The 27145-nt window shown below is 42.3% G+C and overlaps 2 protein-coding genes across 5 annotated transcripts; one reads left to right on the top strand and one right to left on the bottom strand.

Annotated features, from left to right (window-relative positions):
• Positions 1-546: 546 nt before the first annotated feature.
• On the bottom strand, positions 547-11074 carry znf384b (zinc finger protein 384 b). Of its 4 annotated transcripts, none has more exons than XM_034124002.1 (12): positions 10892-11074; positions 10073-10199; positions 9035-9102; positions 8681-8903; positions 6915-7028; positions 5617-5765; positions 5440-5531; positions 4545-4769; positions 3432-3599; positions 3234-3312; positions 2988-3146; positions 547-1734 (listed from the first exon to the last, which is right to left on the bottom strand). In XM_034124002.1, exons 3-12 carry the CDS (start codon positions 9098-9100, stop codon positions 1393-1395), a joined length of 1617 nt encoding a protein of 538 aa, XP_033979893.1. In that variant the 5' UTR covers positions 9101-9102; positions 10073-10199; positions 10892-11074; the 3' UTR covers positions 547-1392. The 4 variants fall into 4 exon arrangements, with proteins under 4 accessions (XP_033979893.1, XP_033979891.1, XP_033979892.1 ...); XM_034124000.1 differs by having other exon boundaries at positions 5617-5819; positions 10892-11073; XM_034124001.1 differs by having other exon boundaries at positions 5617-5819; positions 10073-10196; positions 10892-11073.
• Positions 11075-14477: 3403 nt separating this feature from the next.
• Positions 14478-27145, top strand: si:ch211-154o6.3 (uncharacterized protein LOC563854 homolog). The gene is given in 14 exon segments (XM_034123982.1): positions 14478-14733; positions 17797-17915; positions 18348-18583; positions 19393-19516; positions 20103-20227; positions 21656-21742; positions 22046-22135; positions 23328-23416; positions 24354-24478; positions 24480-24577; positions 24924-25046; positions 26110-26275; positions 26482-26570; positions 26838-27145. Coding segments are annotated over 14 exon segments (1659 nt in total). The 5' UTR covers positions 14478-14643; the 3' UTR covers positions 26936-27145.

Raw genomic sequence — 27145 nt, 5'->3', positions numbered from 1 at the left:
TAAACCACCCTGCTATTTAATGGTACAGTCCACTTTTGTAAACACCTCACACATTCCATAGGAGCACAAATGCTTAGAACAACATACTTGGATGCACAGTAGCATCTATTAATACTTTTATGCACAACACATGAAGCATAGTGTTTGCCTCTCTGTTTATCAGGTTTTAAATGTTTCCTATATCATGGCAATAGTTTATTGACAAAAACAATGAAAATAAATCTGAACAATTTGTCAATTCAATAATTAGCCTACTCAATCTACTGAAAAGTATCCAATTTAAAATCTAAGTAATTTGTCTAAGCCAGAAGATCTTTGTAGCCTCTTAAATGTTATTGAACTTTTGGATTTTGGACTGCAATCTAAAAGGAAAACTTTAGCTTCATGAAATTATTATGGGCATTTTCAGTCTTTTCTGACGTTGGTTAGACCAAAAGAAAGACAAATTAACTGAGAGAATATTTACATTATTTTAGGAGTGGCCCTAAATCAATACCCTTGCATATAAACACTTTAGCACATAAGGGAATAATGCCAATAATGAGAAACATTTCAGAGGGTTTATTGAATTTTTAAGCCTGAAAAAAAGAGACAAAATTCAGATGTGTCAGTATATCTAAAAGGAAGTATTATAAACATTGTTATCAGGGAAGTGTAACAGCAAGAACATATTTGGATAACAATCATTTTAGGACACACACACAAATAAGTACAATAGGGTTACATGAAACGGCTCTTCACTTCCTCAAAGGTTATGTGAAGGCCTACAAATGGGACTAAATAGGTTATATGGATTACCACAGCCTTTAAACACATAATCATACTTTATAAACTGGTAGTATATATATCTATATATATATATACTTGATTGATATTTTCTCTTTCCTGAAAAGGAAATAACCTATAGTCCCTTTTCAGGTAAAAAAAGAATGAATGCATTTTACAACACAGTAGAGTGATGTAAAAACGGTCAGTCCCTGTATGAAAGTATAAAAAATTACCTTCTCAGTCAACTATCAGCTTCATCTACAGAGAGACCATAAATTGCTATGGCCAGAACTGTATGTGTATGGAAGCGCAGGAGGTGATAAAACAAGGATGAGTAGAATCACATCCTATCATAAAGCCATCACTGTGATGGACTGAAACATACTTTATTGCAGCCTTTACATGCAGCTTCCAGATAAACAACAGAAACAACAGACCAAACAAGGCAGAGAGAAAAACAAGAGAGACAAACTAATACAAAAATAAAACTAAATTAGTCTTCAGTATACTTTTTACCCATATGGTTTGTCCTGTCTGTCTCAAACAAAAGTTCAGGCACAGTCTTGTTCGAAAGTTTGTCTTAGTATTGCTTTAATCCTCCATCTTCACGTTCCCCTCTCTCCTCTAAGAGTTGAGGTGCTCCACTCGGATGGTGGATGCCGACACAGTGAGGCAGAGGTCTTTGTGGGAAGTGAGGTCCGCTACGGTGACTGGTTTGTACTGGATGTCACTGGCAGACACAGTCTTATACTGGTGCAGGTCAAAGGGACAGGACATGGCGTCTGTCTGGTAGCTGCTCTGTCCCTGCTGTCCTCCGTCTGCTCGGTTCGATCCTCCGTCTGCTCCGTCGTCTCGGCTCTGAGCGGACACCTGGCTTTGGTTCTGGTTCTGTTGTCTCGCCTGTTCTGCGTTTGCGTTCAGCTGGTCGGGGTTGTGTTTCTCCATGTGTTTCACCAGATACGTTTCCTGAGATGAGGGGAAACAGTGGACACATGACTACACTGCTAAAAAAAAGCTGTCTGGTGGCAGTGAGGTCGATTCACAGCTTTTCACGTAGAAGTGATTTTCAGAAAAAGCCAAGTAATACCTTTTAAATGTACAACCTTTGAAGTGTATACACGTTCGATAGCTGAAACCAGACCCTCGCACATAAAAAACTTGGATTCAAATAGTATCGGACCTCAATCAAATGGATTAATTGACGTATTTAAGCTTCAAAAATCTAATTGTGTGTCATTGTCCCAGTCTTCACCTATATTATGTTTAAAAGCAGCTGCAGCTGCAGCCACACACACACACACACACACACACACACACACACACACACACACACACACACACACACACACACACACACACACACACACACACACACACACACACACACACACACACACACACACACACACACACACACACACACACACACACACACACACACACACACACACACACACACACACACACACACACACACACACACACACACACACACACACACACACACACACACACACACACACACACACACACACACACACACACACACACACACACACACACACACACACACACACACACACACACACACACACACACACACACACACACACACACACACACACACACACACACACACACACACACACACACACACACATTTTAGCCATGCCTCATTTTGCTCTGTTTTAGCAAGGGCAGATTCTGTGAGAACAGCACCACCTACAGGCCTGGCATATGTACTACAGCGTCTCCAGCGCTTTCGAACAGCAATGGCCGTGGCTGTCTCCTCCTGATTGGTGGAGTTGGCCCAATAGCCGTAGCGCCACCGTCCTGACGTCAGGACAGTGTTCAAATCTGGATCAGTTTTTATCAGATCCGTTGCAGCCCCTTTTTTAGAGATTTGGGTATGGAGGAAAATAGAGAGGGTTGTGTTTTCTGACACTTGGTGAGTTCCCTGGAACACCGGGGACACATATTCATGTATAAAAGACGTACAAAAGTGCATTTTGCATGATAGGTCCCCTTTAACTTGAAGTGGACAATTGTTTTTTTTATTATCATCATTTGTGATTGGTTGGTACATATAAACCATTATTTTGGAGTGGACAATACTCCCCTATTTCATGTGTTATTTCATCTCATCTTGTCTTGTACTTGAATATTATTTGTACAAATATTATATAGGAGGTAAAAAAAGGAAATATAATTTGACTCACTGAGGTATAAGTGCGGTTGCAGAGCCCACAGGAGTAGATCCTGGCGTGCTTCACGGTGTGTGTGGACATGTGCACCTCCAGGCTCGCTGCGTCTATGTATCCTTTGTTGCAGTTGCTGCACTTGTACGGCTTGTCCTTGTTGTGTTGGCGCCGGTGAGACTGTAGGGGGAAAAAATGGTTATTGACACTGGTAAAAAAACACATTTTATGCACTCACTTTTGGAGAGGGACTCAATGCTTTCTCACCTGTAGATTTGAGAGTTGTGTGAAGGATTTCTCACAGCCTGGATGGATACACTTGTACGGCCGATCTCCGGTGTGAATCCTGAATACAAAACAAAAAGCACACATGTTCTTACACGGACTACTATCACTTTCACGGTGATCGAACCAAAGAAAGACACTTATGCAGAGGAGAAACCTGACACTACGGGACTCTCTTACCTGTTGTGCTGCTGAAGATGGCTGAGCTGTCTGAAGCTCTTTTGGCAGAAGGGGCAGGAGTAGGGTTTCACTCCGGTGTGGATGCGGACATGTTGGGCCAGGTAGCTGGAGTTGGCAAATGACTTGGTGCAATGTGGACACTTGTGAGGCTTTGACTCTGTGTGGTTCCTGACGAGGGGGGAAAGAGAAAGGGAAAAAGGGTTTTAAAAAAGGTAGATTGGAGGAGTTTGACACATACTGAAAAATGAAAAGCAGTTGAAAACATTTGGTATCATTCTTAATTTAACTGCTCTATGGATGTTAGCTGTGTATTGCTTTATTTTAAATTGTGTTTATACAAGCATCGCATAATTATTTTTGACTATGTCACATATCATTTTTACACATATCCGTCTGCCATTGTTGATTTGGACACATACAACAGAAAATTCCTTCATTCAGATTGACGTTCCTCTATAAATAACATGTAAACTGATTCAATGACAGCCAAAAACATTCAAATTAGGCTCAGAAAAAGAAAGCAGAGCATGACAGCAAAGGATTTCTATCGCACATCACGCTGTTCAATGGATAATGTATGGATGGGTTACATGGGGAAGCATAATGGAAGTAAGTCTGTCTTTACATCTTAATTTCAACATGTGTCTTTGTAAATGTGTTTCTGTTGAAGAAGCAGGAGAAATGACAGAACATGCAGACAAAGGAAACATGAAGAGTGGGAAAATGCGATGCAAACGAATACAGAGAGAAGCAAGTATTGCGCACACATACACACACATGACAAAAAGGTTCAATCTTATCAAGAACAAAGCTCCATGCATTTCAAATGGCCTTTCTAAATTAAATTATGGAAGATCTTATGGACAAAGCCCAAACTCTAAAAGTCGTAATCTGAATGCTAATGATCTGTAAAAGGTCACTTCTGGATGGAACTGGTATAGCATGCAAGCCAACATCTACATGGCAGTTTTCATATGCATCTGCACACCAATCTCTTCCCCAGGAGAAGAGTCTGGGCTTTCAAAAAAAAGGGGGGACTTGGGCAGGACACGTTAAAGAGGACAGGGGAATATGGCGCGTGGTCGGTAGCGGGGGAGGAGGGGTCTGCAGTACCGTGTGTGCTGCTGTAAGTGACTGAGCTGCCTGAAAGATTTCTGGCAGTAGGAGCAGGTGTAAGGCTTGGCCCCGCTGTGGATGCGGATGTGCTGGGCCAGGTAGCTGGAGTTGGCGAATGACTTGGCGCAGTGAGGACACTTGTGAGGTTTGGCCTCTGTGTGCGACTTGGAGTGGATCTGCATGTCAGACTTACTGAGGAAGGTCGCCGCACACATCCGGCACCTACAGGCGGAGAGACACAGAAATGGGAGGAAGAATGGAGGAGGAGGAGGAGGAAGAAGAAGAAAAAGAGACACCAGATGATGGAGGAAGAAAGAAGTGGAGACAGGGGGAAATGAAGCCCACAGAAATAAACAAGATGTGATAGAAAACTCGTAATAAATAGGAAAATATAAGATAAATCAATGATGACAGAAGGGGAAGGAGGGGTAAACACAAGGAAAGGTGCCAAGGGAGAAATCAGTGAAAACTGACAGGGAAAGGTACGTAGATACTATACAAAGCAGAAGAGTGCTTTACAACTCAGAGAGCATGCTATTTAAAGACAAGGAGGACAGTAGAGGGCAGGCAGAGATTTATGCCTAGTGTGTGCAGAGGCAGGAAGAAAGCACTGATGTATTTGTGTCTCAAATCGGAGGAATCAACAGTCCACTATAAAGCAGGCGTGATCTGCCACATCATGCAGTGAAGTGTGTTCAGAAGCGGCGTGTGTGTGTGTATGTGTGTGTGTGTGTGTGTGTGTGTGTGTGTGTGTGATGCTTATGCAGCAGCGCCTTGTTATCTACGAACACATCTCTACTTTGATTTGGACAGAAGAACAGGTGTGTTTGCATTCCACAGCTACAGCGAGCAGAAAAAACGGCAGGTGTTGTTTTTGTTTTGGTCGGCCTACCTGTAAGTCTTGGTGCTGTCTTTCAGCCCGTGTTCCTCCTCTTCATTTTTCAGGTCGTAAGGGTCGACAGTGTGATGCTGCAAAGATGCCACCTGTCAAAAAGAAACACAACGTTATTTGATCATGTTTTCGTTATCTATTTTTTTTTTTTTTTTAAATAACATTTCCCCTGCTTACCTGTCCGCCTGCTGTCAGGTGAGCCAGTATTAGTGTTTCGTTTCCCCCCAAACCGACTCTGGACAGCGTCGTGGTCTTCTTCTTTCTGCCTCGCTTGGAGGGCGCCGGCATCGCAACAACATGGGGAGCACCGTCCCCTTCTTTTTTCTCTGCAACAGGATCCACAGCACCGGGTTGAAAGCAGAAATACTCTTTAAGATTTTCTGTGGGTATATTGGCATAAAGTCGAAAATCAAAGTATGCAGCAGGAGATCTCGTGTTTTCAATTGTGCATCTTCTTTCAGTCGTAGTTCGAATGGTTTAGGACATCATGGGCGAAAATTGTTTTCTATTCTTTACTGAGAATCTGTTTTTCAAAACATGATCTAGAACACTCTGCCCTTCCATGTGAGGTCGGCCCAGACCCTAGGGGTTTTTAAATCAACACTAAAAACACACTTCTTCTCTCTGGCCTTATAGTTAGAGCGGAGCACGACTCCTGACCTTTCCTTGTGTTTAAAAAAAAAAAAAAATTATATATATCTGTTGTAATTTATTGTCTTTTATTGTGATTGTAGTAATGTGTTTTTATTACATGTACAGCACTTTGGCTCGACCAAAAATCGCTTTTAAATGTGCTTTATAAATAAAACTTGATTTGATTTGATTTGATTTGATCAAGCCCTAAGAATAACGTCCAACAACAGGTTTTAAATCAATAAAACAGCACTCAGACACCAACAGTTTGTAAGCAATCTCCTCGAAAAATGTTTAGTAAAAAGAAAAACTAACTGATTCACACGTAGAAGTACAAGGTACTGGCACAGCTTGAGAAAGGGAAACCGGCGTAGGACGTGCCGTACGCAAGTCCTGCGCCGGTACGCAGTCTTTTATGAATCGGAAAATGTCTGTGCGGATTTATTTGCTTTGTCCTACGTAAGCAACCTTCCCACGTCAATCCTACGCAAGGCTTTATAAATGAGGCCCCTGATCATATTCCTAATCACTAAAACAACATTAAGTGTTGCATAATATGATTTAAAACAAATATTGTGTCCTGAGTTAAGTTGACTTAAGAAACTATTCGTTATTTGCTCTGCTGATTCCTTTAGCCTCACAAGGTTAAGCAAAAGCAAATATACAATCACAAGTAAGCGTAGTTAGTGAAAATGCTGGTTTCAGTCAGGGTATAATTTTCTTAAGATGTTTAATAAATGTACTTTCTATTCAAGTTAACATTTATCACAGAAAATGCAAGAGATATTAATCCCATCTACAAGGTCTATCCCACGACTTGTGTGTCTTTCTGTGTGCTTCACCTGCAGAATGAAGTGCTGAAACGATCATGGTCGTTGCTTGATGACCGGAGACAAACGATTGAGACGAGGTGGGAGAGACGAGCGTTCCCTGAGGAGTCGTGATGACCAGACCCGCTTCACAGAGCAGAGGAGATAACAAAAAGAAATAACAACACATTACAGAAGTTTGAAATGCATCCCATTAAAGTTGATGATTGTACAGCTTGTACATTGGACAGTGCATGAGAACAGTCGGTCCTTATCGCTCAGGAATTTCCCTAGGATCCCCTGGCAGTCAGTTGAAAAGATAAAGTTTTAACAGACAGTTCTGTGTAGCATATGCCGAACCCTGAAGATTTAAGATAGTGCTTCTGGAGATTGTGACAGCTCAGCGCTCCTGTTCCATTATTTGAAAGAAAGCCCTGAGGCGGGAACAGAGACACACAGGTGTTCATTTTACCTGCAGTTAGCTGGCAAAGTGTGCTCACAGCCCACAGTGCTGCTCGGAGCTAACTGGAATATCAATTTGTTCTCATCACATAAATCATTTAATGTATCACTGTTATCTTATGAGAAGTAAACTTAAAGAAAACTCTACTTCTAGCCCCAAAAGGATGGTTTTTAAATCAAGTTCTTACCCTGTTTTACCTCTTGAATAACGGAAGGGAAACTTGCATGCCGACACGTTGGACAAAGATTTCAAATGCTGAGAAAAGCTGTGATGATTAGAAGTAAATAAGGGCCTAGGGCAGGAGGTGTCAAACTCAAATACACAGTGGGCCAACATTTAAAAATGGGTACTAGACGAGGGCCGGACTGGTTCAATGTTTATTGCAAAACTTAATTAATTAACTTATTGCACATATTAAACCTGGAACTAACAAAGCTTAAATGATTGCCTATAAAAACAACATTAAACATTAAATAATCAGTTGCATTCATTTCTTATGGCTCTATCTGCAGTCATTTCTTATGATTACATTTTTCCACAGGCCAACAACAGCTTCAAAAAAACTATTTCCCTCAAAGAACAAACCAAACATGCCCTGTTGTCGCAAGAAAAAAAGTGCAGAAGGAAACATCCATTAAACTCAGTTTGCTGCTCTGTGATGCTAGTTCAAGCCAGATACTTGGCATCTCATCTTGGGTGCAAGTTCATCAATGTTTGGGGTCAGGCTCTGAGCTGAGGAGATCCTCAGGATTGAGTGAAGGTGTGCGTGCAATATACCGGCGGGCCAGATCTAATAGTAATTAGAAATTATCCTGCGGGCCGAAATTAAATCCACCAAGGGCCTGATTTGGCCTTGAGTTTGACACATGTGGCCTAGGGTCTCCTATAAAAGGGACAACATTACTATTCAAAACAGTTCAGCATTGACACTACTCATCTGCGCCAACACTGTTTATGCGTTTAAGTGTTTTTAAAAAGTGAGGTTTTAGAGAAAATGCATTTGTTTTTAAAGCTAGTGAACAAACAGTATGTGGGTAAATGACACTGGGATTTTCCTGCACAGGTTGTGTGAGAGCCTCCCTTTTACATCAGGTCATCCAAAACAACTTTCTGTTCCTGATGAGTTGCTCAATGTGGAGGCATGCGTGAAAAAAAATACATTTTCTTTAAGAATTCAAGCAACAACAGGGTGAGTTATTGATATAAAAAACATAATTTTGGGGGTCAAATAATTCCTTTTATCCAGCCTCAACCTTAGGCATACCTCTGATTTTAAGTTTGACTTTCTTTATGTCATATATCGTGCAGTACACACGATTAGAGGCTCCAGACTCACCTGCTGTCATGATGCCGGTGGAGGGGACAGACAGCATGTTCTGGGTGCTGTGAGCCTGGTGGAGGTGAGTCCCTCCGCCACCCTGCCCTCCACCATCTGTCTTTATCCCAGGGTTTGGGATGGTGAGCAGAGCCGTTTGGTAGTGGGATGCAGAGGACTGAGAGAAGGTTGCATTCTTCTCCTGCTGCTCCTTCATCTTGTTCAGAAACATGGCATTCTCAATCTGTCAGGAGAGGGGAGATGTTCATTATATTAACCAGACGTTAGTCCTCTGGTTGTAGTCACAAATCACTCCTTCTTCTTCATCATCATTACAGTCTTAAAGAAACGACATATTCTTCTTTCCAGACTCACCTGTGCTGGTACAGATGGGATGGGAGACCAGAAGTACGATGAATTAAAATGAGAGTCTTCCATCATTTCTGCAATAACACAAAAGCAAAAACCATGAATTACTGCGAGCCCTAGTCCGTACTACAACGGGTTACTTAAATGCAAGAAAAACAAACCAACTGTGATAAAACATAGAAGTGAAAGGCACATTCCTTATGTAAAATGAAAACAAACCCCAACCTCAACATTTACAAAGAAGTACAACCTGTTATCATTCCTAACTTGACTGGCAGGTCTTTAAAAAAAGGAACGAACACCAGGAAGTTATTTACCTTTACCAGCCATGCAGGAATCAGATTATCAAGAGATCAACGAGACAGCTGATTTACAACACTACAATGACATGCTGAATGTTCTTCCTCAGGATACATTTAATTGAAGCCCAAAATACAAACATTTTGCATCATTTGTAGTGCTATTTATCAACCTAACTTTATTTGGTGTGAGTTGCAAAGTGTTGGCTTGTCTGTGTTTTCTCAAATAATGTAATACAATGGAACACGAGGGTACGCTTGTGGTACCAAGAAATACATTTGAAAAACTCAACAGCACTGCGTGTTTCCTGAATTCATGACCCAATTACTCCTGATAATCCACAGACTGTTTTTGTTAACTAGTTTCTTTCTACCAAACATCACCTGCCAACAAGTGAGCGTGAGCAGATGCATGCTTCCTTCTGCACAAATATACTCTTTGAAGGTTTTATGAAAGTGTTTTTTTTGTGGCAATTTTACACCATGAGCCCTCTAGTTTCTTTACATGAGGGAGAAAGAAAAAACATATCTACGGCTATAGCTCACATATCACACCAAAACAATCTAAAGTGATACATGTTGTATTTGAGTTTACTGTCCCTTGAATAACACTTTAAATGGATAGTGCATTTTCTCAGACAAAATTCCAAATAAATAAAAGTTGTTTCAGTTTCAAGTTCCTGATTTTGTGCATGCTGGCTCTGTGACTCAGTTCCCTCTATTATAACCAGTCAGAATATCTTACCACAAACGTATTGCCACAAAGTGAATCTGGGGGTTTGAGGGCTCTTGGGGGTGTGTGGCTCTTAGGGGCCGATGCTCACTTTGCCTGGTTGGTCATGCAGCCTTGAACACAGCCTGGATGGATCCTACTGTCAAAGATCCAATAAAGAAACAAGTATAAAAAAATGTTTAAGGAATAAACTGATTTATTAACAAAATGATAGGAGGAGGCGTGGTGGGAAGACATGCATGTGGGGTAATCAAAAATATCATGTGTGTCTCAGAGATTAATATATTTGGATCAATACAGTGGCAAATTAGACAATGCTCCAACAATAGGTTATAAAACATGCAACTATCTATACTTGACTTCAGCTAGCAGGTGTGCATTTATTATGTTTTAACACCAACACATAATAGCTGACCTCAATAGGCTTTGTGCAACAGATTCAACTTCTTAGCTAGAAGTTGGCTCAACAGCAGACCCACAGCACTACAAAACACCTAGCTAACTTTTATAAAAAGCCCCACATTAGATGTGCATTGTTTACAATAAGCCGTAGCTGAACACAACGACTCCATTTCGGCTGCTTGCATCTTGTAGTTAATGAGGCCGCCGTGCTGATTAACATGCAGTTAGCTAGCAGACAGCAGTGTGTGTCCTGCAGCTGCAAGGGGGGGGGAAATAACAAGCAGAGCTAAAAAAAAAAAACCTTAAGGATAAAAAAAAAAACAGAAAAAAACCTATAGACCATCCTCACAGACTTCCGGCTGTGGACGGGTGGAGAGAGCAGACTCATGCAAATCTACACACAAATGCATGGAGAAGAGTGGCGTTTACCGGTAACGACGACTCCGTCTGCCTCCCCGGGACTGCCGTAGTTTGGGAATATTTTTCCCCAAAATCTGTGCAAATTCCTGCAAAGCGGAGAGAAGTTTTTTTAATTTTTTGCCTCTTCGCTTTTTTTTTTTTTTTTTGGACGCTTTTTTTTCCTCCGGTGAAGCAGCTGCCTCTAAAAGCTTCACTTCCTCCGGATAAAGTCGTCAGACAAAAGGAGTGTGTTTGTGTTGATGTCACTTCCTGTAACTGAGGGTTAATACATTAAAAAAAGAAAGTCTAAAATGTAACATGCACTTGGTAAGATGTGTTTTTGTATCCATTAAATGGCAGTTAAAGGGTAAATAAGCAACAACCTTTAACCAACTGTTTCGGTTTACTTTGTTACATTCGAGCTTCTGGCTGTGAGGCGTTCACTGACTGTCGGAAGTAATACAACGCTTTAAGTGTCAGGGTGATGAGGAACTCTTTTATAAATCGTTACTCAAAATGACACATTCAATATTCATATTACTACATTGTGTGCTTTATAGGCAGCTACACATTACCCTCGCATTGGGAAGAATGGATGCCATACCTTTATTACATTTAACCAAGCTTTTTTATTTAATGTTTATTTTATTTTGTATATTTTTTATACAAATCCTACCGTTTAAATTAGAAGGAAATCAATAAATTAAAAGTTTAGTGTGTAGATAACAAGGTGTCTTTAGTCCAGTCTTTCCCAAAAACTGTTTTTGTTTCAAATGTTTTCTTGTTTTGTTTTAACTTATTCGTTTCTTTCAAAGTTCGAGCCTATATATTTGCAAACATATACAAAAAATAAACTATGAGGTGGAAATAATCTCATTTAAAAACAACTATACTTCCCTACACTTTAGTAATGTATACATATTTGCTTACATATATAACAATGTGTTTGTGCTTTAAACAGTAGCTATACCTGGCTGCTACATCTTCAGAACTGTTACAGGATGTGTATTTAGTAAATTGTGTGATTTTAATATTTGTTTTAATGCATGCTGCTTAGGTAACATTAAGAAGAAGAAGAAGATGGACTGTTATTCATTTTTTAATTAAGAAATTCAGTTTCCACTCTGTCGTACACACACATGCGTTTTTATCTATAAAGGTACAGGTTTATGCACACACAGTACACACTTTTTACATCATGCACATATATATACAAATACACACACAGTTATATGCACACATGCACATGCAGTTGAGAGGTCAGAGCAGAGGCAGCCAGTCTAGCCGGCGCCAGTGAGCAGTTGGGGGTTAGGTGCCTAGCTCAAGGGCACTTCGGTAGTGGCCCAGGAGTTGAACTGGCTCCTCTCCAGTACCAGTCCACACTCCGTATTGTTTGGTCTGATCGGGACGTGAACCGGCGACCCTTCGGTTCAAAGTCCGATCCCCTACAGACTGAACCACTGCCGCCATCAAGCTGTCATTGGCTCTTTTCTGCTCTAACAATGTAAATGTCCCCTCTGTGGGACTAATGAAGGTATTCTGATTCTGATTCTGTTTCTGATTAAATTTAAATTACTCAAATAATGATCCACCTTAAATCTGTAAGTCCTTGTCCTACACAGTATACTCACATCTATAGTTGTTAACCTAAGGAGTCTACAGAGGCCTGGGGGTCTGGATGGATCTTAAATAGCAGTCTGTATACATATGTGCTTTCATATCTAATAAGTGTTCTTATGAAATTACTTATTCGTGAAGTTAGAACCTATATATTTCCAAAAATATTCAAAAAATAAACTATGAGAAAAAATAGAATACGTTTGGAAATAGTCTCAGTAAAGAAGACAATCATTTCCTACAGTTTAGTAATGTATACATATTTGCTTCCATATTTAATGATGTTTGCCTCAAACTGTTCAATTTAAATTACTCAAATAATTATCCACCTTAACTCTGTAAGTCCTTGTCCTATACTCACATCTAAAGTGTGTTACCTAAGGAGTCTACACAGGCCTGGGGGTCTGGATGGAGCTGAAATTCCTGCCAGGAGACCCCAGCTCTCTCACACCTCTTCAGGCCTTTTGCTACCCGAGGGTTTGAAGCCCCGGGCCGTTCCCACATTGGTAATCCAGCCCTGAGTCTGAGGGATCAGGGACTCGATTCAGAGCCAGAAAGAAAAGTTTCCAACCTTTTTGTCTTGTGATACCTCAGCCACATCATAGACTCTATGCATTACATTAATGAAGATTCAACATATTGTCATTACGTAGTACAGGTTCTATGTAACGAAACGGTTTCTCTGCATTTGACCCATCCTAGTGTTAGGAGCAGTGGGCTGCCATTATGTACGGCGCCCGGGGAGCAGTGTAGGGAACGGTGCCTTGCTCAGGGACATCTCGGTAGCACTTGGTCTTTCCGGGACTTGAACTGGTGACCTTCCAGTTGCCAAGCCAAGTCCCTATGGGCTTCTCCACCACCGCCCACAATGTTCAACAATATCTGTTTTCTTTTTTTATTACTGCCGATTTCAATCCATATTTTATTCCATTCCACACCATGTAAATACTGTTATATTTTACGCTATGTTTTATTATTTTAGTTCTAGTTCTCTATCTGTGTTTAACATTTTTGTTTTACTTTAAGTATGCACCACGACACCAAGTCAAATTCCTCGTACGTGTCAACCTACCTGGTAATAAATCTACTTCTGATAATCTTGATACTATGACTACAGCTTCAAATTAAGGAGAATGTATTGTCATATTATATTGCAACACAGGGTTGCACAACATTTGATTTACAGAACAGTTATTGACAGCTTATCATTTTGTCATTAAACCCATTTTTTTAAAATAATGCAACACAATTATTTGGCCCATCAAATGTAACAACTAATTGATGTTCGGTGTCCTGTAATGGAGTCAATTGAATATTGCTCTGTTGTGTATTTGGTTCACTTTTGGTTTAAATCTTTGAATAAGGTCCCTCCATATCTGCGCAGTGAAATGTAATAGCCTACATCCAATATTCTCCTGCACTATTTCTTGCAAAGAGTGGATGTTTAGACGCTGCCTTGTCAACAATTATTCAAATTAAATTAAAGTAAGCAGTTTATGTATGAATTGAATGACACATTTCATTTTGTATGAAATATTTCATAACTGCAAACAGTTGTTGATGTTCATTTGTCAGCCAAAGTAAATTCGTTTTTATCTAATAAAAGATTGAAGATGAATGGCTTCCCTTAAACACCCTTTCTTCTTAAAGAACTGGCTGATTAATAAGCAAAAATGCATAATTACTTGTTGGTTTTTTATTATCTTAATCCTATTTACGACTTGGGAGTCTCAAATATACGAGCTGATGGAGTAGCACTTGAAGGCAGCACAGTGTCAGGTTACAGCCTCCATTTAAACGTCCTCAGTTAAACTATTTTGTTTTGCAACTTCATATAACTCATAACACTAAATACAACCACTTCTGCTCTAACCAGTACCCTTGAATGGTAAATCTACTATTTAATTATATTTATGTGTAACTGTTTTCATTGCATTTCTCTATCCGCCCACGTGGTGTCGCTGTAAGGACAGTTATACACTCCTAATGATCGTCAACATCCGGCGACACGTCTCCCAACACACACCGAGCCGTCTGATATTGATTGATTTATTTAAACCTCTGCAGACTTTTCCTTTAAAAGGCAATGCTTTGACACTTTTGTGACAAACAGAGAGTCAGAGAAGAGGTTTTAAGATAGCTTTGAAGCTTTAGACGGGCTCCAGATGGGGGAGGTGAGGAAGCTGCAGAAGAAACTGAGACAGATTGGGAGTCTGGAAATAAAAATCAGTCTTTCCCCAGAGGAGAGATTCAAGGTACAGAAACACTTCAACTGCATTTTCGTCCCAGTGTTAACTGTGTGTGTGATCTTTGAGCAAAATCCTGAATTTATTTCCCTCAGGTGTAACAGCAGGGTTATATAACTGCAGACTGTACTACAGCACAGACACAGATTCAGTCAATAATAAAAGGCATTGCAGCAAATATCCATGTTCAGCAGCTGAAACAGGATGAAGACAAGTCAAGTCAAGTCAAGTCAAGCTGCATATCCATACACCATGAATTATTAAAGTATTTTAGATGTGGCACAAATACATGTAGGATCTTGTGGTGTAAACTAGTAACAAAGTACATTTACAATCTCAGTAAAATGTTGAGGAACTTGCACTTTACTTGAGTATTTCCATTGTATGTAAATTGCACTTCTACTCCACTACAGAGGTAAATATTGTAATTATTCTCCGCTACGTTCATGTAATAGCTTTTAGTTACTATGAAGATGATAAACAATATGATCAACTCTTAAATCAGACTTAGTTGCACCTTTACCAGCTTTGATAAACACATCAATAATAATAATAATAATCAAAACATAATATATAATATGACTGTGAAATGGGCCAATCTGTACAACATTACATTACATGTTACTTGTTAGACGTTTTTATCCAAAGCGACTTACATACTCAATACTGTGGGCAATCCCCACAGGAGCAATTTGGGGTGAAGTGTCTTGCCCAGGGACAAAGAGTACATTTACTTTTAGTACTTTAAGTATGTTTAGATAATAATACCTTTGTACTTTTACCTGAGTAACATTTTGAATGCAGGACTTTTACTGTAACAGAGTATTCATACACTGCGGTACTTCTACTTTTACTTAAAGGTCCCATGTCTTGGCCATTTCTACTGATCATAATTCCATTGTTGAGGTCTACTAGAATAGATTTAAATTGTGCAATTTTCCAAACTCACATTGGTTTCTCATACAGCATCTCTGTATAGTATGTGTATTCACTCTCTGTCCTAAACGGCTTGTTGGAGCTCCTGCCCCCCCCCTCCCTGTGAGCCCAGTGTGCTCTGATTGGTCGGGACGTTGCGAGGCTCACTGCTCAGTGAGCTGGCTTACTGGTGTGGTTTCCGGGTCGGCGATACAGCGAGACACAGCGAAACTCATCCTGAGCACACACAAACACTCACAGCCGTAGTAAAAACAATAAGTGTGGCTTGATATTGAGTAAGAAAAAGGTTTATAATGCTGTGAGAATTGGTCTGCGGAGAGCATTTCTCCGCGATCCCAACTCGTCTATTACCAGCGTTCAGGGAGCTCTATGCAAGTCATAATGGGACTCCCTGTTAGTTGAACATTTACGCTAAAGGTCCCCCCCACTGCGTTTGATAGTGACGCCAAGGGATCATGGTGTGTGAGGAGCTCTGCAGATTGGTTCATTTTGGTTCCCGGAAGAAACAAATGGAAAAAGAGAAATCTCCAACGAGGCGTTCTGGGGCAGCATAGACAGGTCTTTTCTGTGTTAGAGTTTTACTCGCTACAGGGTGTACTTTGAGGGTTTGTGACTCTGCAGACCGTTTACATGCATACAAACCTTCATAACACACAAGGGGACGGGTAATAACCGGAAAAGCATGACATGGGACCTTTAAGTACAAGACCTGAGTGCTTCTCCCACCTCTGAGAGAATCAAAGAAATACCATTACACATTTTTGAAAACGTAAGAAAAAAGGAGAAATGTGAAAAGTTATATTCTAGGTTATACTAAGGTCCACAGTACGAGGAATAAAATATATGTTCACATAAAGATGCTTTCATGTTGATTTATGATGCTATGAAGTTACCCGAGGCTGCATCTTTAACTAGGAATAACGTATTGGAATAGATATCATAAAGAGGAACATATGTGATAAAGATGAATTAATGATAATGGTGTTATGAATAATTTGACATGTTTCGCCCCAGGAAAGCTCTCAGGATGAGCATCAGAAAAAGTTAATTACCCGATAGTTCAGGAGAGCCTCAGTGTGTTAAAGGGCAGAGAGATCTGTAAGTTATTGTGATGCCCTACAACAGTCCTCTACTGCTCCGCCCTTACATCCCCTAATTGGAAACAGCAGAATAAATGCACTCAGTGGTGTCGCCACTACAGCCATGATTCATACCTGGGAATACGTTGAATGTCCTATGTCTTAACTTACTGTGTGCAATGAGATGGCCCACAACAAACCAGCAAATGATAAAACAGAAGTGACTTAATATACTATTTCTATTAATTTATATTACACCTTATTTACAATTGTTTATTCCTCGTATGAGTAACACAGATACATATCTCACATGTTGCGAAAAAATATTATGGATTTACACTGACCACATTTAAAAGTAGTGGAGTCTAAATTAGTATATTTACTTACAAGTACTATCCTTAAGTTCAATGTTGCAGTATTTGTAATTAACTTAATATTTGTACATTTTCTATTTTAGTCTCCATTGGACTCCTTTGTTTACTTCCCGAACATAATGCTATCAATATGTACCACTCACGCTGCTATTTTTTTTTAACATGATACGCTAAGGGGCGGGACATCTCTAAGCGGTTGACCAATCACGACAACAGAGCCGACCAGCTAACCAATCAGAGCAGACTGGGCTCTGGTTTCAGACAGAGGGTGAAAAGAGGTGCTGCAGCACAGGCAGTATGAGAAACATTAAAGCATGGAGACATGTCGCAGTAGAGGCACACAATATTAATATGAAGCTGAAAATTAGCATAATAGGGCCGCTTTAAGACTCTACTTATTCATCAACATGTTATGTGAAAATAAGAAACAGAAAACTACAAAATAGTTCCCATGTAAGCTTAAAACGGATGTGTGCTGCTCCTTTACACTGAGGGAACAAACACTTCATCTCAAGTCGATACCTGATTCACTCGTCATGCATCTTTTATAACTCGCAGTCAGACATGTTGCCAGTCGCAGACTAATACATGGAGACAGGCTGAGTGTGTTGGTTGTGTACATGAGCAACTTGTGGATTTAATGGCTTGGTCTACAACTAATCTCGTGCCTCCTTCCCTCTCAGATCTCCAGGAAGGCGGAGCTGCGTTCCAGATTGGCTGAGCTTCAGCTGCAGCTTTCTGGCCCGCAGCAAACTCTGGGGATTGTGGCAGACGGAAAACAGGAGAAGATGAAAAGACATGTGTAAGGAAGTGAGGGAGAGGTATCAGCAAGAGGGGGTGCAGATGGAGAGACGCGTAATTCTTCAAAAGCAACAACATTCACTTTGAAGCCTTTGATCTTTTTATGCATGTCTATCCAAACGCACTGGAGGTCAAATACTGTCACGCTTTAATAAAATGTGAACTCTGCACTGTTCATTATGTTTCATGTAAACATCATTCAGAGATGTCAGCCTCCCTATTAAAGCCCCCTCAGGGATATTTGCAGATTATGTGTGGATGTTACCCCTCAAATTGAACGAAACGTATCATTTCTAGGAGTAAGAGCTCATTAAAAAAAGCGCTGTTTATGTGGGAGATGCTCTACACGTATGATCCCTCGCTGTCACAAAGGAGTGCCGTTTGAGTCCCGATTATTCATTCTGCTCTCGCTCTTTTTCTTGCTCTGGCACAGGGAGGATGCCCCCGAGGCCTTTCCATCACAAACGCCCCCAGCCCCGAAGATCCTTAAAGCAGAGAAGAAGTCCAAAACCCAGGAAACGCCAGCGCCGGCTGCCAGGCAGAGGGAGGCAGGCGGGGGGGCGGAGAGAGACAGACAGCAGGAAAGAACCGCGCCGGCCAAGATGTCAGATCACTGCCGGGAAGTCCCAGCAGAAAGATCCGGATCTGACACGGAGCAGCGGCAGCAAGGTGGGATTCATTAAAACTATTATACTGTTTTTCATCCATATATTACAGGTCTCAGATATATACAAAACATGTCTCTGAAGCTCCAAACACCAAACTGATCATTGCAGCATCCCATAATCCCCTCTGTTTCAGCCCTGTTTCAAACGTGCTGATTCTCTGTCTGTTACTTCAGATGAAAATAAGGAGCCCCTCCCCACGCCCCTCTGAGAGAGATTTGGTTAAAAAGAACACAATGGTGCTCTAGGAGGTGATAAGGTGGGGGGGGGGGGGGTTACCTTGGTTGGTGATTGGCTAATGGTTACACAAGCCAAAAAATCGTTATGACATCACAAAGTGGCCAACATCTGATCAGCTCATTTTCAGACAGGTTTTTATATAAATGGATCAGGACAAAAAGAGAGAGAATCTTTGTTCCTGAAACTTTCAGAATCACTTTACACAGAGGGGACACATGTTGATGTAGAAGAGACATGAACAAGTGGATTTTGCATAATAGGTGACCTTTAAGAAAATGATTTGTACCCTTTACAGGCAGTTAGAATCACAATGCAGGGCCCTAATCCACCATTAACACCCAGAATCAGATTATACATGTTTGCCTGGAGGAGCACTAACAAGCTCATGTTGCTGCCAGATTAAAAACCAACAGGCTGCGTTCGTCTCCCTGAAGACGGGACCCTCGTGTTTTGCCCCCTCAGAGCTGAATTATCCCCTTGCATCACAGCGACACACTAATCCATGTTGAAGAAGTGTGCAGGGGTGCTGGTTTGTCAACACTGCTAATTAGACGAATCATTTCCCTTTGGCAGAGGCAGAATTTGCATGCCTGAAATCATCATGGGAGAAGTCGAAGTTTCGCTTGAGGCTGTTGGAGGGTCACAACGACATCGTCACCTGCGTGGTTGCTGTTGACAACCTGGTGGTTTCTGGAAGGTAACGCGGGGAGAGAAGCCTTGATTTGCATAATGGATGTGCAAAGTGAACATTTACCCTAATTTATCACTTAATACGCTCCCACTCTCTTCCTCGCTGTCATATTTGTTTTTCTCCGCCCCCCCCCCCCGACCCTTCCCGCTGTGACGGCTCAATTTACCTTATGGAGAATGTATTTTTACTCCACTACATTTATTTTAGTTCACTTCCAGATTCATATTTTACATTTATCATAATGCTTCTCTAAACATTAAACCAGTGGACCAACTGTTTGAGGTTAAACATATCCAATATAAATCCTAAACATAAATGCTTGTGTATCAGAAATGTGTTTGTTTACAACAGTAAAATGCTACTTGATATCAACAGTCTAATAATGTCCACAATATCTCACATAAGGAGGCACTTTGTTTTAGAACAATGACCACTTTTACTTTAGATACTTTAAGTGCATTTGACTGATAACACTTCTCTACTTATAGCTAAGTTATTCATTGTATGTGTGTGAAAATGAGTGTTTTGACAAGTAAAGGATCTGACTACTTCCTGTTTTTTTTCACCTCCTTCCATCGTCTCCTCCTCTCAGCCGAGACACGACAGTGAAGGTGTGGCACGTTCCCACTGCTGCAGAGGAGCACAAGAACCTGGGGGGTCACACCGGGGGGGTCACCTGTCTGTCTGCACCTCCCCCCGAGTACTGCAAGAGGCTGGGTGAGAACGAACACACACGCACGCACGCACGCACGCACGCACGCACGCACGCACGCACGCACGCACGCACGCACGCACACACACACACACACACACACACACACACACACACACACACACACACATCCTGAGTAATGCCTGTGCCCTGCAGTCTGGTAATTATAGGAGCAGTTCATCAGATCAACCCCAGAGAGAGATAACCTCAGTAGACACTTTAGAGAGTCTGTATGAAGCAGGCATCCCTCCATCACTTGAACTCCAATGCCCACACACACACACACACACACACACACACACACACACACACACACACACACACACACACCCTTATACCTTAAAGTACCAAGGCGTGAAGTGCAGCACGTAGAAGATGCAGCTCTGTCAAACTAAAAGTGACACTGTGTGTTTAACTCGCGCCTATTCTCTTTACGCCTCGTTCTTGCAATATATATATATATATATATATAACTACAAAACACAGTATTTTATTACATGTATATAGACTCCTGCATTTACTTGGTCACTTGCAACATTCTCTGCATTATTTAGCTTATTGTATTTTGTATTTGATGTGCACATTGCTCTTGCAACATAACCTCGCACAATTGTATTTTACTCTGCACCATTTTTTATTGTTTTATGTATTATATATATATGATGTTGTATTGTTGGAGGAGCCTGGGACCTAAGCATTTCATTGCCATATCTACACTGTAGCCACTGTGCATAGGACAATAAAGCCTATGAATTGAATTGAACATCCCCCTTTGTTTGATATCATCACTTATTTACAGCTTCCTCTCAACTTCATCTCCTTGTCTCTCTTTCCCTGATCCACAATCCTTCCTCTCTCCTCTCCTCTCCTCTCCTCTCCTCTCCTCTCCTCTCCTCTCCTCTCCTCTCCTCTCCTCTCCTTTCCTCTCCTCTCCTCTCCTCTCCTCTCCCTCTCCTCTCCTCCTCCTCTCCTCTCCTCTCCTCTCCTCTCCTCTCCTCTCCTCTCCTCTCCTCTCCTCTCCTCGTCCTTCCTCTCCTCTCCTCTCCTCTCCTCTCCTCTCCTCTCTCCCCTCCTCTCTCCTCTCCTCTCCTCTCCTCTCCTCCTCCTCTCCTCTCCTCTTCCTCTCCTCTCCTCTCCTCCTCTCCTCTCCCTCTCCTCTCCTCTCCTCTCCTCTCCTCTCCTCTCCTCTCCTCTCCTCTCTCTCCTCTCCTCTCCCTCCTCCTCTCCTCTCTCCTCTCTCTCCTCTCCTCTCCTCTCATCTCATCCTCTCTCTCTCGCATCCTCTTCCTCTCGACTCCTCTCCTCATCCTCTCCGTCGTCCTCTCCTCTCCTCGATCCTCTCCGTCTCCCTCTCCTCTCCTCTCCTCTCCTCTCCTTTCCTCTCCTCTCCTCTCCTCTCCCCTCCTCCTCCTGTGTGTTTGCCCTCTCTCCAGCCCGGGCTCTGTCTCTGTCCGAAAAAGAGAGGTTTATTTTGAGTGGCTCTGCAGACTGCAACGTGAAGATCTGGGCCCTGAGCGCCGGTACGTTTAAACACACACACAGACACACCATATATATTGAGGTGGAAAGAGCCTCAGGGCTTCTGTCTGGGAAACATGCCTGTGTGTGTGTGTGTGTGTGTGTGTGTGTGTGTGTGTGTGTGTGTGTGTGTGTGTGTGTGTGTGTGTGTGTGTGTGTGTGTGTGTGTGTGTGCGCGTGCACGTGCACGTGTGCGCGTGCACGTGCACGTGCACGTGTGAGTGCATCTTAATCAATGTATGCCTCCTGTGTGACCGCTGGGCTGCGTCTAGTCAATTAAAATCATATTTTCCCTTCACCTCCAGGTCAGTGTGTGAAGTCTCTCTACACGTTCAACGCCGTGACCGCACTGTGCTTTGTGCCAGAAGGAGACGGCTACATCGTCACTGGATCAGGTGTGTTTCTGTTTGGGAAACTAAGAGACAGGGACACACTGAGCAGAACTGTAGCATCATGTCGTGTTTGATACCTACTTCTGAACATGTATGTGCTTTAGAGGAGACACGTTTACTGACATGCAATGGTGGAAAGGTACTAGGGCTGTGCGATTATGGCAAAAATCATAATTACGATTATGTTGGTCAATAATTGATATCACGATTATTAAATACGATTATTCATTGACTTTGAAAACATCCATTTATTGAACTTTAAAACAAATACAAATAATAATTTGAACAGTATCTTTTTAACTGTTGATTACCCTGAACGTATAATTCAACTGAAAAACCAATACAAAAATAAATTAAATAAATAATACATTTAAATAAATAATATCAAAATAATAAATACCAATAAACAAGATCAACAAATATTTTGGAGCGCACTTCAACAAGCTACTAAACATATATAAATATGATAAATAAAAATAAATTAGATCAAATATGTTGCAGTGCCCTGTCACAACCTAGCAAAGCAAAATAATTGTTTTTTTCGATTATGTTGTTTTCGTAATTGTGGCAGGCCAAAATCGTAATTGCGATTAAAATACGATTAATTGCACAGCCCTAAAAGGTACTAAGAACATTCACTTTAGGTATTTCCACTCTTTCCAATACATTTATTTTACAGCTTTAAATGCTTTTGAGATTAATAATTTGCATTGAAAATATGTTAAAGATTAAACCAGTGGATTCATGTTAAAAATGTTCAATATAATACAAAAGTTGATAAAGAAAGTCGTCAACATCAATCCTTTTTATATCATAACTGTGTACATGAAGCAACAATATGTCAAACTAATACTATTTCACATATGGAGGCCATGTTACTGCAGAATAAGTACTTTCACTGTGAAACTGTACTGTGCTTAATTGAGATTTTGAATGCTAGACTTATCATTTATAAACGTAGTATTTTAGTATTCATGTCATGGTACTCTTACTCGAGTAAAGGGATCTGAACACCCCTGCTAATGTGTACGTAGATATCATCTAGTTAGCGAGTGTAGCGCAGCGTTATCGGCCTGAATCAGGGAGATGGAGGCACACACAGATTAGGCAGCTCAGGTGTACGGAGCGTGACCGACAGTAATGACTGCCAGACGCCTGTCAGTGCGCGTTAACCTCACACTCTGTCACCCCTCAGACGCGGGGAAAGTTCAGGCCTGGAGCTGGCACACTTTCCAGAACTGCCAGTCCATCAACGCTCACCAGGAAGCAGTCACCTCCATCCAGGTGGGCGGGTCACTCACCTCTGCACTGTCAACACACTGACGATGCTCAAGCTGTTCAGACTATTTTTAAAAGCTGACGATAAAAAAAAAGCCCTCCCTAACATTTCTTCTCTGTGAAGAAGCTGTCTAAATAATTTTTTTTAGAAGTCTTGATTAATAATTTGTGTAAATAGTCCCTCCTTAGGAAATCAAACGGTTATGTCTCTACTCTGTTTTCCTCCTTGTTTGTTGCTTTCAAAATGAAAAATCAAAGATATCTTTTGAGATGGAAGCTGTGGAGCTCGGACAATTTTAGAAATCACACAGTACATATTTGAAGGAAAAAAGGCTTCTTTTTTTGGTATGAATATTGAAAATCCAGGGCTGCATTTCCAATTTGCAATCATGAAAATATGCCTGAAGCATTAAAGCATGGAGCATCATTGTCATCCTCGCTGTTGTTTATCATGCAAAGCGCACAATCCATTTAAATACCGACGGGGGCTCAGAAACGTATATTTAAAAAAAAAAAAAAAAAAACTGTCCACACACTACCATTTACACAAACACACTCTCTCTGTTTCTCTATGTATCTAACTCTATTACACACACACACACACACACACACACACACACACACACACACACACACACACACACACACACACACACACACACACAAACACACTCTCTCTCTGTTTTTCTATGTATCTAACTCAGTTGCACACACACACACACACACACACACACACACACACACACACACACACACACACACACACACACACACACAGACACTCTCTGTCTTTTTATGTGTATCTAACTCTATTACACACACACACACAAACACACACACACACACACACACACACACACACACACACACACACACACACACACACACACTGGGTAGATCACCATGACAACCGTGTCTCCTGTGTGGTGTGTGCCCTCCGCAGGCTCAGGGTCCGCTGGTGTTCGGCGGCTCGGCTGACGGGGGGGTGTCGGTGTGGGAGAACCGGTGTTCGGACCGAGACCCTCTGCGGCTGCTGCACCACTGGGGGGGGGAGGTGACGGGCTGTGGGGACGGGGCGGGGGGGGCGTCTCACCCTCAGCCCCCGAGGAGACATAGTCTTCCTGTCCTACGGCCGAGCCTGGCTCAAGATCCTGCACTGGAGGACAGGTGTGTGTGTGTGTGTGTGTGTGTGTGTGTGTGTGTGTGTGTGTGTGTGTGTGTGTGTGTGTGTGTGTGTGTGTGTGTGTGTGTGTGTGTGTGGTGTGTGTGTGTGTGTGTGTGTGTGTGTGTGTGTGTGTGTGTGTGTGTGGTGTGTGTGTGTGTGTGTGTGTGTGTGTGTGTGTGTGTGTGTGTGTGTGTGTGTGTGTGTGTGTGTGTGTGTGTGTGTGTGTGTGTGTGTGTGTGTGTGTGTGTGTGTGTGTGTGTGTGTCAGGATGAGTGAAATAAAGAAGGCAGGCAGATGAAGGGAGATTTGCATAATACTTCCACCTTAACATCTGTCCAATTATCACAGGAGCCATGTCCAGGCTGACCAATCACAGCAGCATCACCGGGGTAACAGATTGTGTGCACCAGACAGGAGGCCTCCTAATTGGCTCCTGCTATGACCTGGCCAACGGAGAGAGCTCGCTAAATCGTGAGTTCCAGTGCAACCATGGTCTACAAAGGTTAAAATCAAGTTCCTCCAGAGGGAGCTTCTCTCCCACACACTCCACCCCCCCTGCCTGAAACTCTTCCATTGGACTCCCTTGTTAACTTCTGTAACTTATGGCGCATTTCCACTACACGGCCTCGCTCGGCCTCGCTCGGTATGGCTAGGCCTAGGACTGGCTCACTTTATGGCGCATTTCCATTACAGTTTAGGAACTGGGGTAGTATCTATAGTAACGCAGTGTAGGCGGAGCCGTGACGTCATCTTCAATGAGAACCCCAGAAAAACAACACAGCCGTTAGCTGTTAGCACTCAGAGCTCACAGCTCCTCATATATGTTCAGAAACTAGACAAAAGTGAAACAAGTACAAACCACAGACTGCCTGTGTCATGGTGAATACAGTCGCTGCTTTATTTATGTCTGTAGGCCGTTGTTGTGAGTGTGGACGGTCGGAGCATATACTGCGTTAGCTTAGCCAATCTCCATTTAGAAAACACGCATTTTAAAAGGTTGTTCGCCTGCCGTCTGTCTGCAGACTTGACAAAGCATTAATTCATGGTTTTTACTAACCGGTATCAGTATGTTGTTACTTCGGCATCATTTTGAAACGTGTATTACAATTAAATCACGGTCAAATATGTCCATCTTGTTGTAGTTGTAGCCCCCTTGCCAGCGATTCTCTCTCTAGTTTAGCATACTCAGCCCGACTCAGCCTCGTTGTCTCTGGCCCTAGACCCACGATTTTATGAGGCCAGAAAAACTGTGAATTAGGACCCGCCGGCCGGTACTAGGCCAAGTGGAAACGCAACTAAAAACGGGCCGCTGACGTCACAGCCCTCTTAAACCGTGCTCCGCGCTGTAGTGGAAACGCGCCAATAGTGGCATCACTATGCAACACTCATGCTTCTATTGGCTAGCGCTCCGACACATTGTACGTGATAGGCTAAGGGGAGGGACATCTAAGCGGTTGACCAATCACAACAGAAAATACTCGAACCTGAGAATGTGCATTTCCCCAGTTGACCTGCTTCCTCCCTCTTCCTGTAGTGTTCTCGCTGCCTCAGTGTCGCTACCTGGCCTCTCTGACCTGGCCCGATGCTCCCAGAATCCTTTGCTTTGCGGCGTGGACCACAGGGAGCGGAGACCACCGCTGGGTCACTGGAGGTCGCGACCTCCTCGTGTGGGAGCAGCTCCCCAGCGCTGGGAAGCAGAGGTGAGCGCGGCACACGTCAATAACACTAAAAAGGATTTTAGTCCAAACTCCTTAATTATATTTCCTATTTGCATAATTCTCCCAAGGTCACCTGCACAGCTCATTCTAAAGCTATGGTGGGATTCATGAGATGCAAATGAATATAACTGATGTGGACTCTATCGATATGAACTGTTTCATGAATTTGCGGGTTTTAATTCTTGTAGGGGTGATGTCACAGCGAAGAGAGACAGTCGGCTGGAGTCCTGTGTGCTGGAGTCAGAGGGAGACTCAGAAGATGACGAGGACACGGATGGTACACACACACACACACACATACAGACACACACACACACACACACACACACACACACACACACACACACACACACCACACACACACACACACACACACACACACACACACACACACACGCACACCCTGCAATTTCACACATTTCCATGTCTCCATTCACTCACTGGCACTTCTCGAGAGTAACCATGAAATCAAGACTTCACAATCACGGTAATTTTAAATGATGCATGTTGTGACGAATCCTCATGACCTCCTTGTCAAATTTAGATTTCGAGGACGATGATGACAACGAAGGAGAGGAGCGGCGGTGTGACGGTGTGGAGGACGGAGGGTCCGGCTCGTGGCTGCGGTGCGTTCTCCAGTGAACGCTGGTTCCTCATGCCGAGGACACCGCGGCCTGAAGCTATGGAGAGGAAATGAGAGGGGGGGGAGTGAAGTGTGACAGAGTGTCGGAGGAGGCAGCGTATGTGCAGTGAGAGTGTGTGTGTGTGTAAGTGTGTGTGAGTGATAGGCAGATTGTTTTCTATGTAAATATTATTTTCACATACAATAAAGCTGTCACCCTGTGACTCTCA

This window comes from Trematomus bernacchii, unplaced genomic scaffold, assembly GCF_902827165.1.
Source record: "Trematomus bernacchii unplaced genomic scaffold, fTreBer1.1, whole genome shotgun sequence".
In the NCBI taxonomy this organism is placed as follows: Eukaryota; Metazoa; Chordata; class Actinopteri; order Perciformes; family Nototheniidae; genus Trematomus; species Trematomus bernacchii.
Note: the sequence above shows the minus strand (reverse complement) of the source record. Positions and strands in the feature narration are given on the sequence as shown.

What these genes read in the sequence shown, in the direction of transcription:
- znf384b (XM_034124000.1), bottom strand. Translation starts at nt 9,100, where the DNA reads ATGATGGAAGACTCTCATTTTAATTCATCGTACTTCTGGTCTCCCATC. An exon ending in GACAGCACCAAGACTTACAG is followed by an intron (nt 4,770 to 5,439) that starts GTAGGCCGACCA and finishes CTCCGCCTGTAG; the next exon opens with GTGCCGGATGTGTGCGGCGA. An exon ending in CACAACTCTCAAATCTACAG is followed by an intron (nt 3,147 to 3,233) that starts GTGAGAAAGCAT and finishes TTCCCCCTACAG; the next exon opens with TCTCACCGGCGCCAACACAA.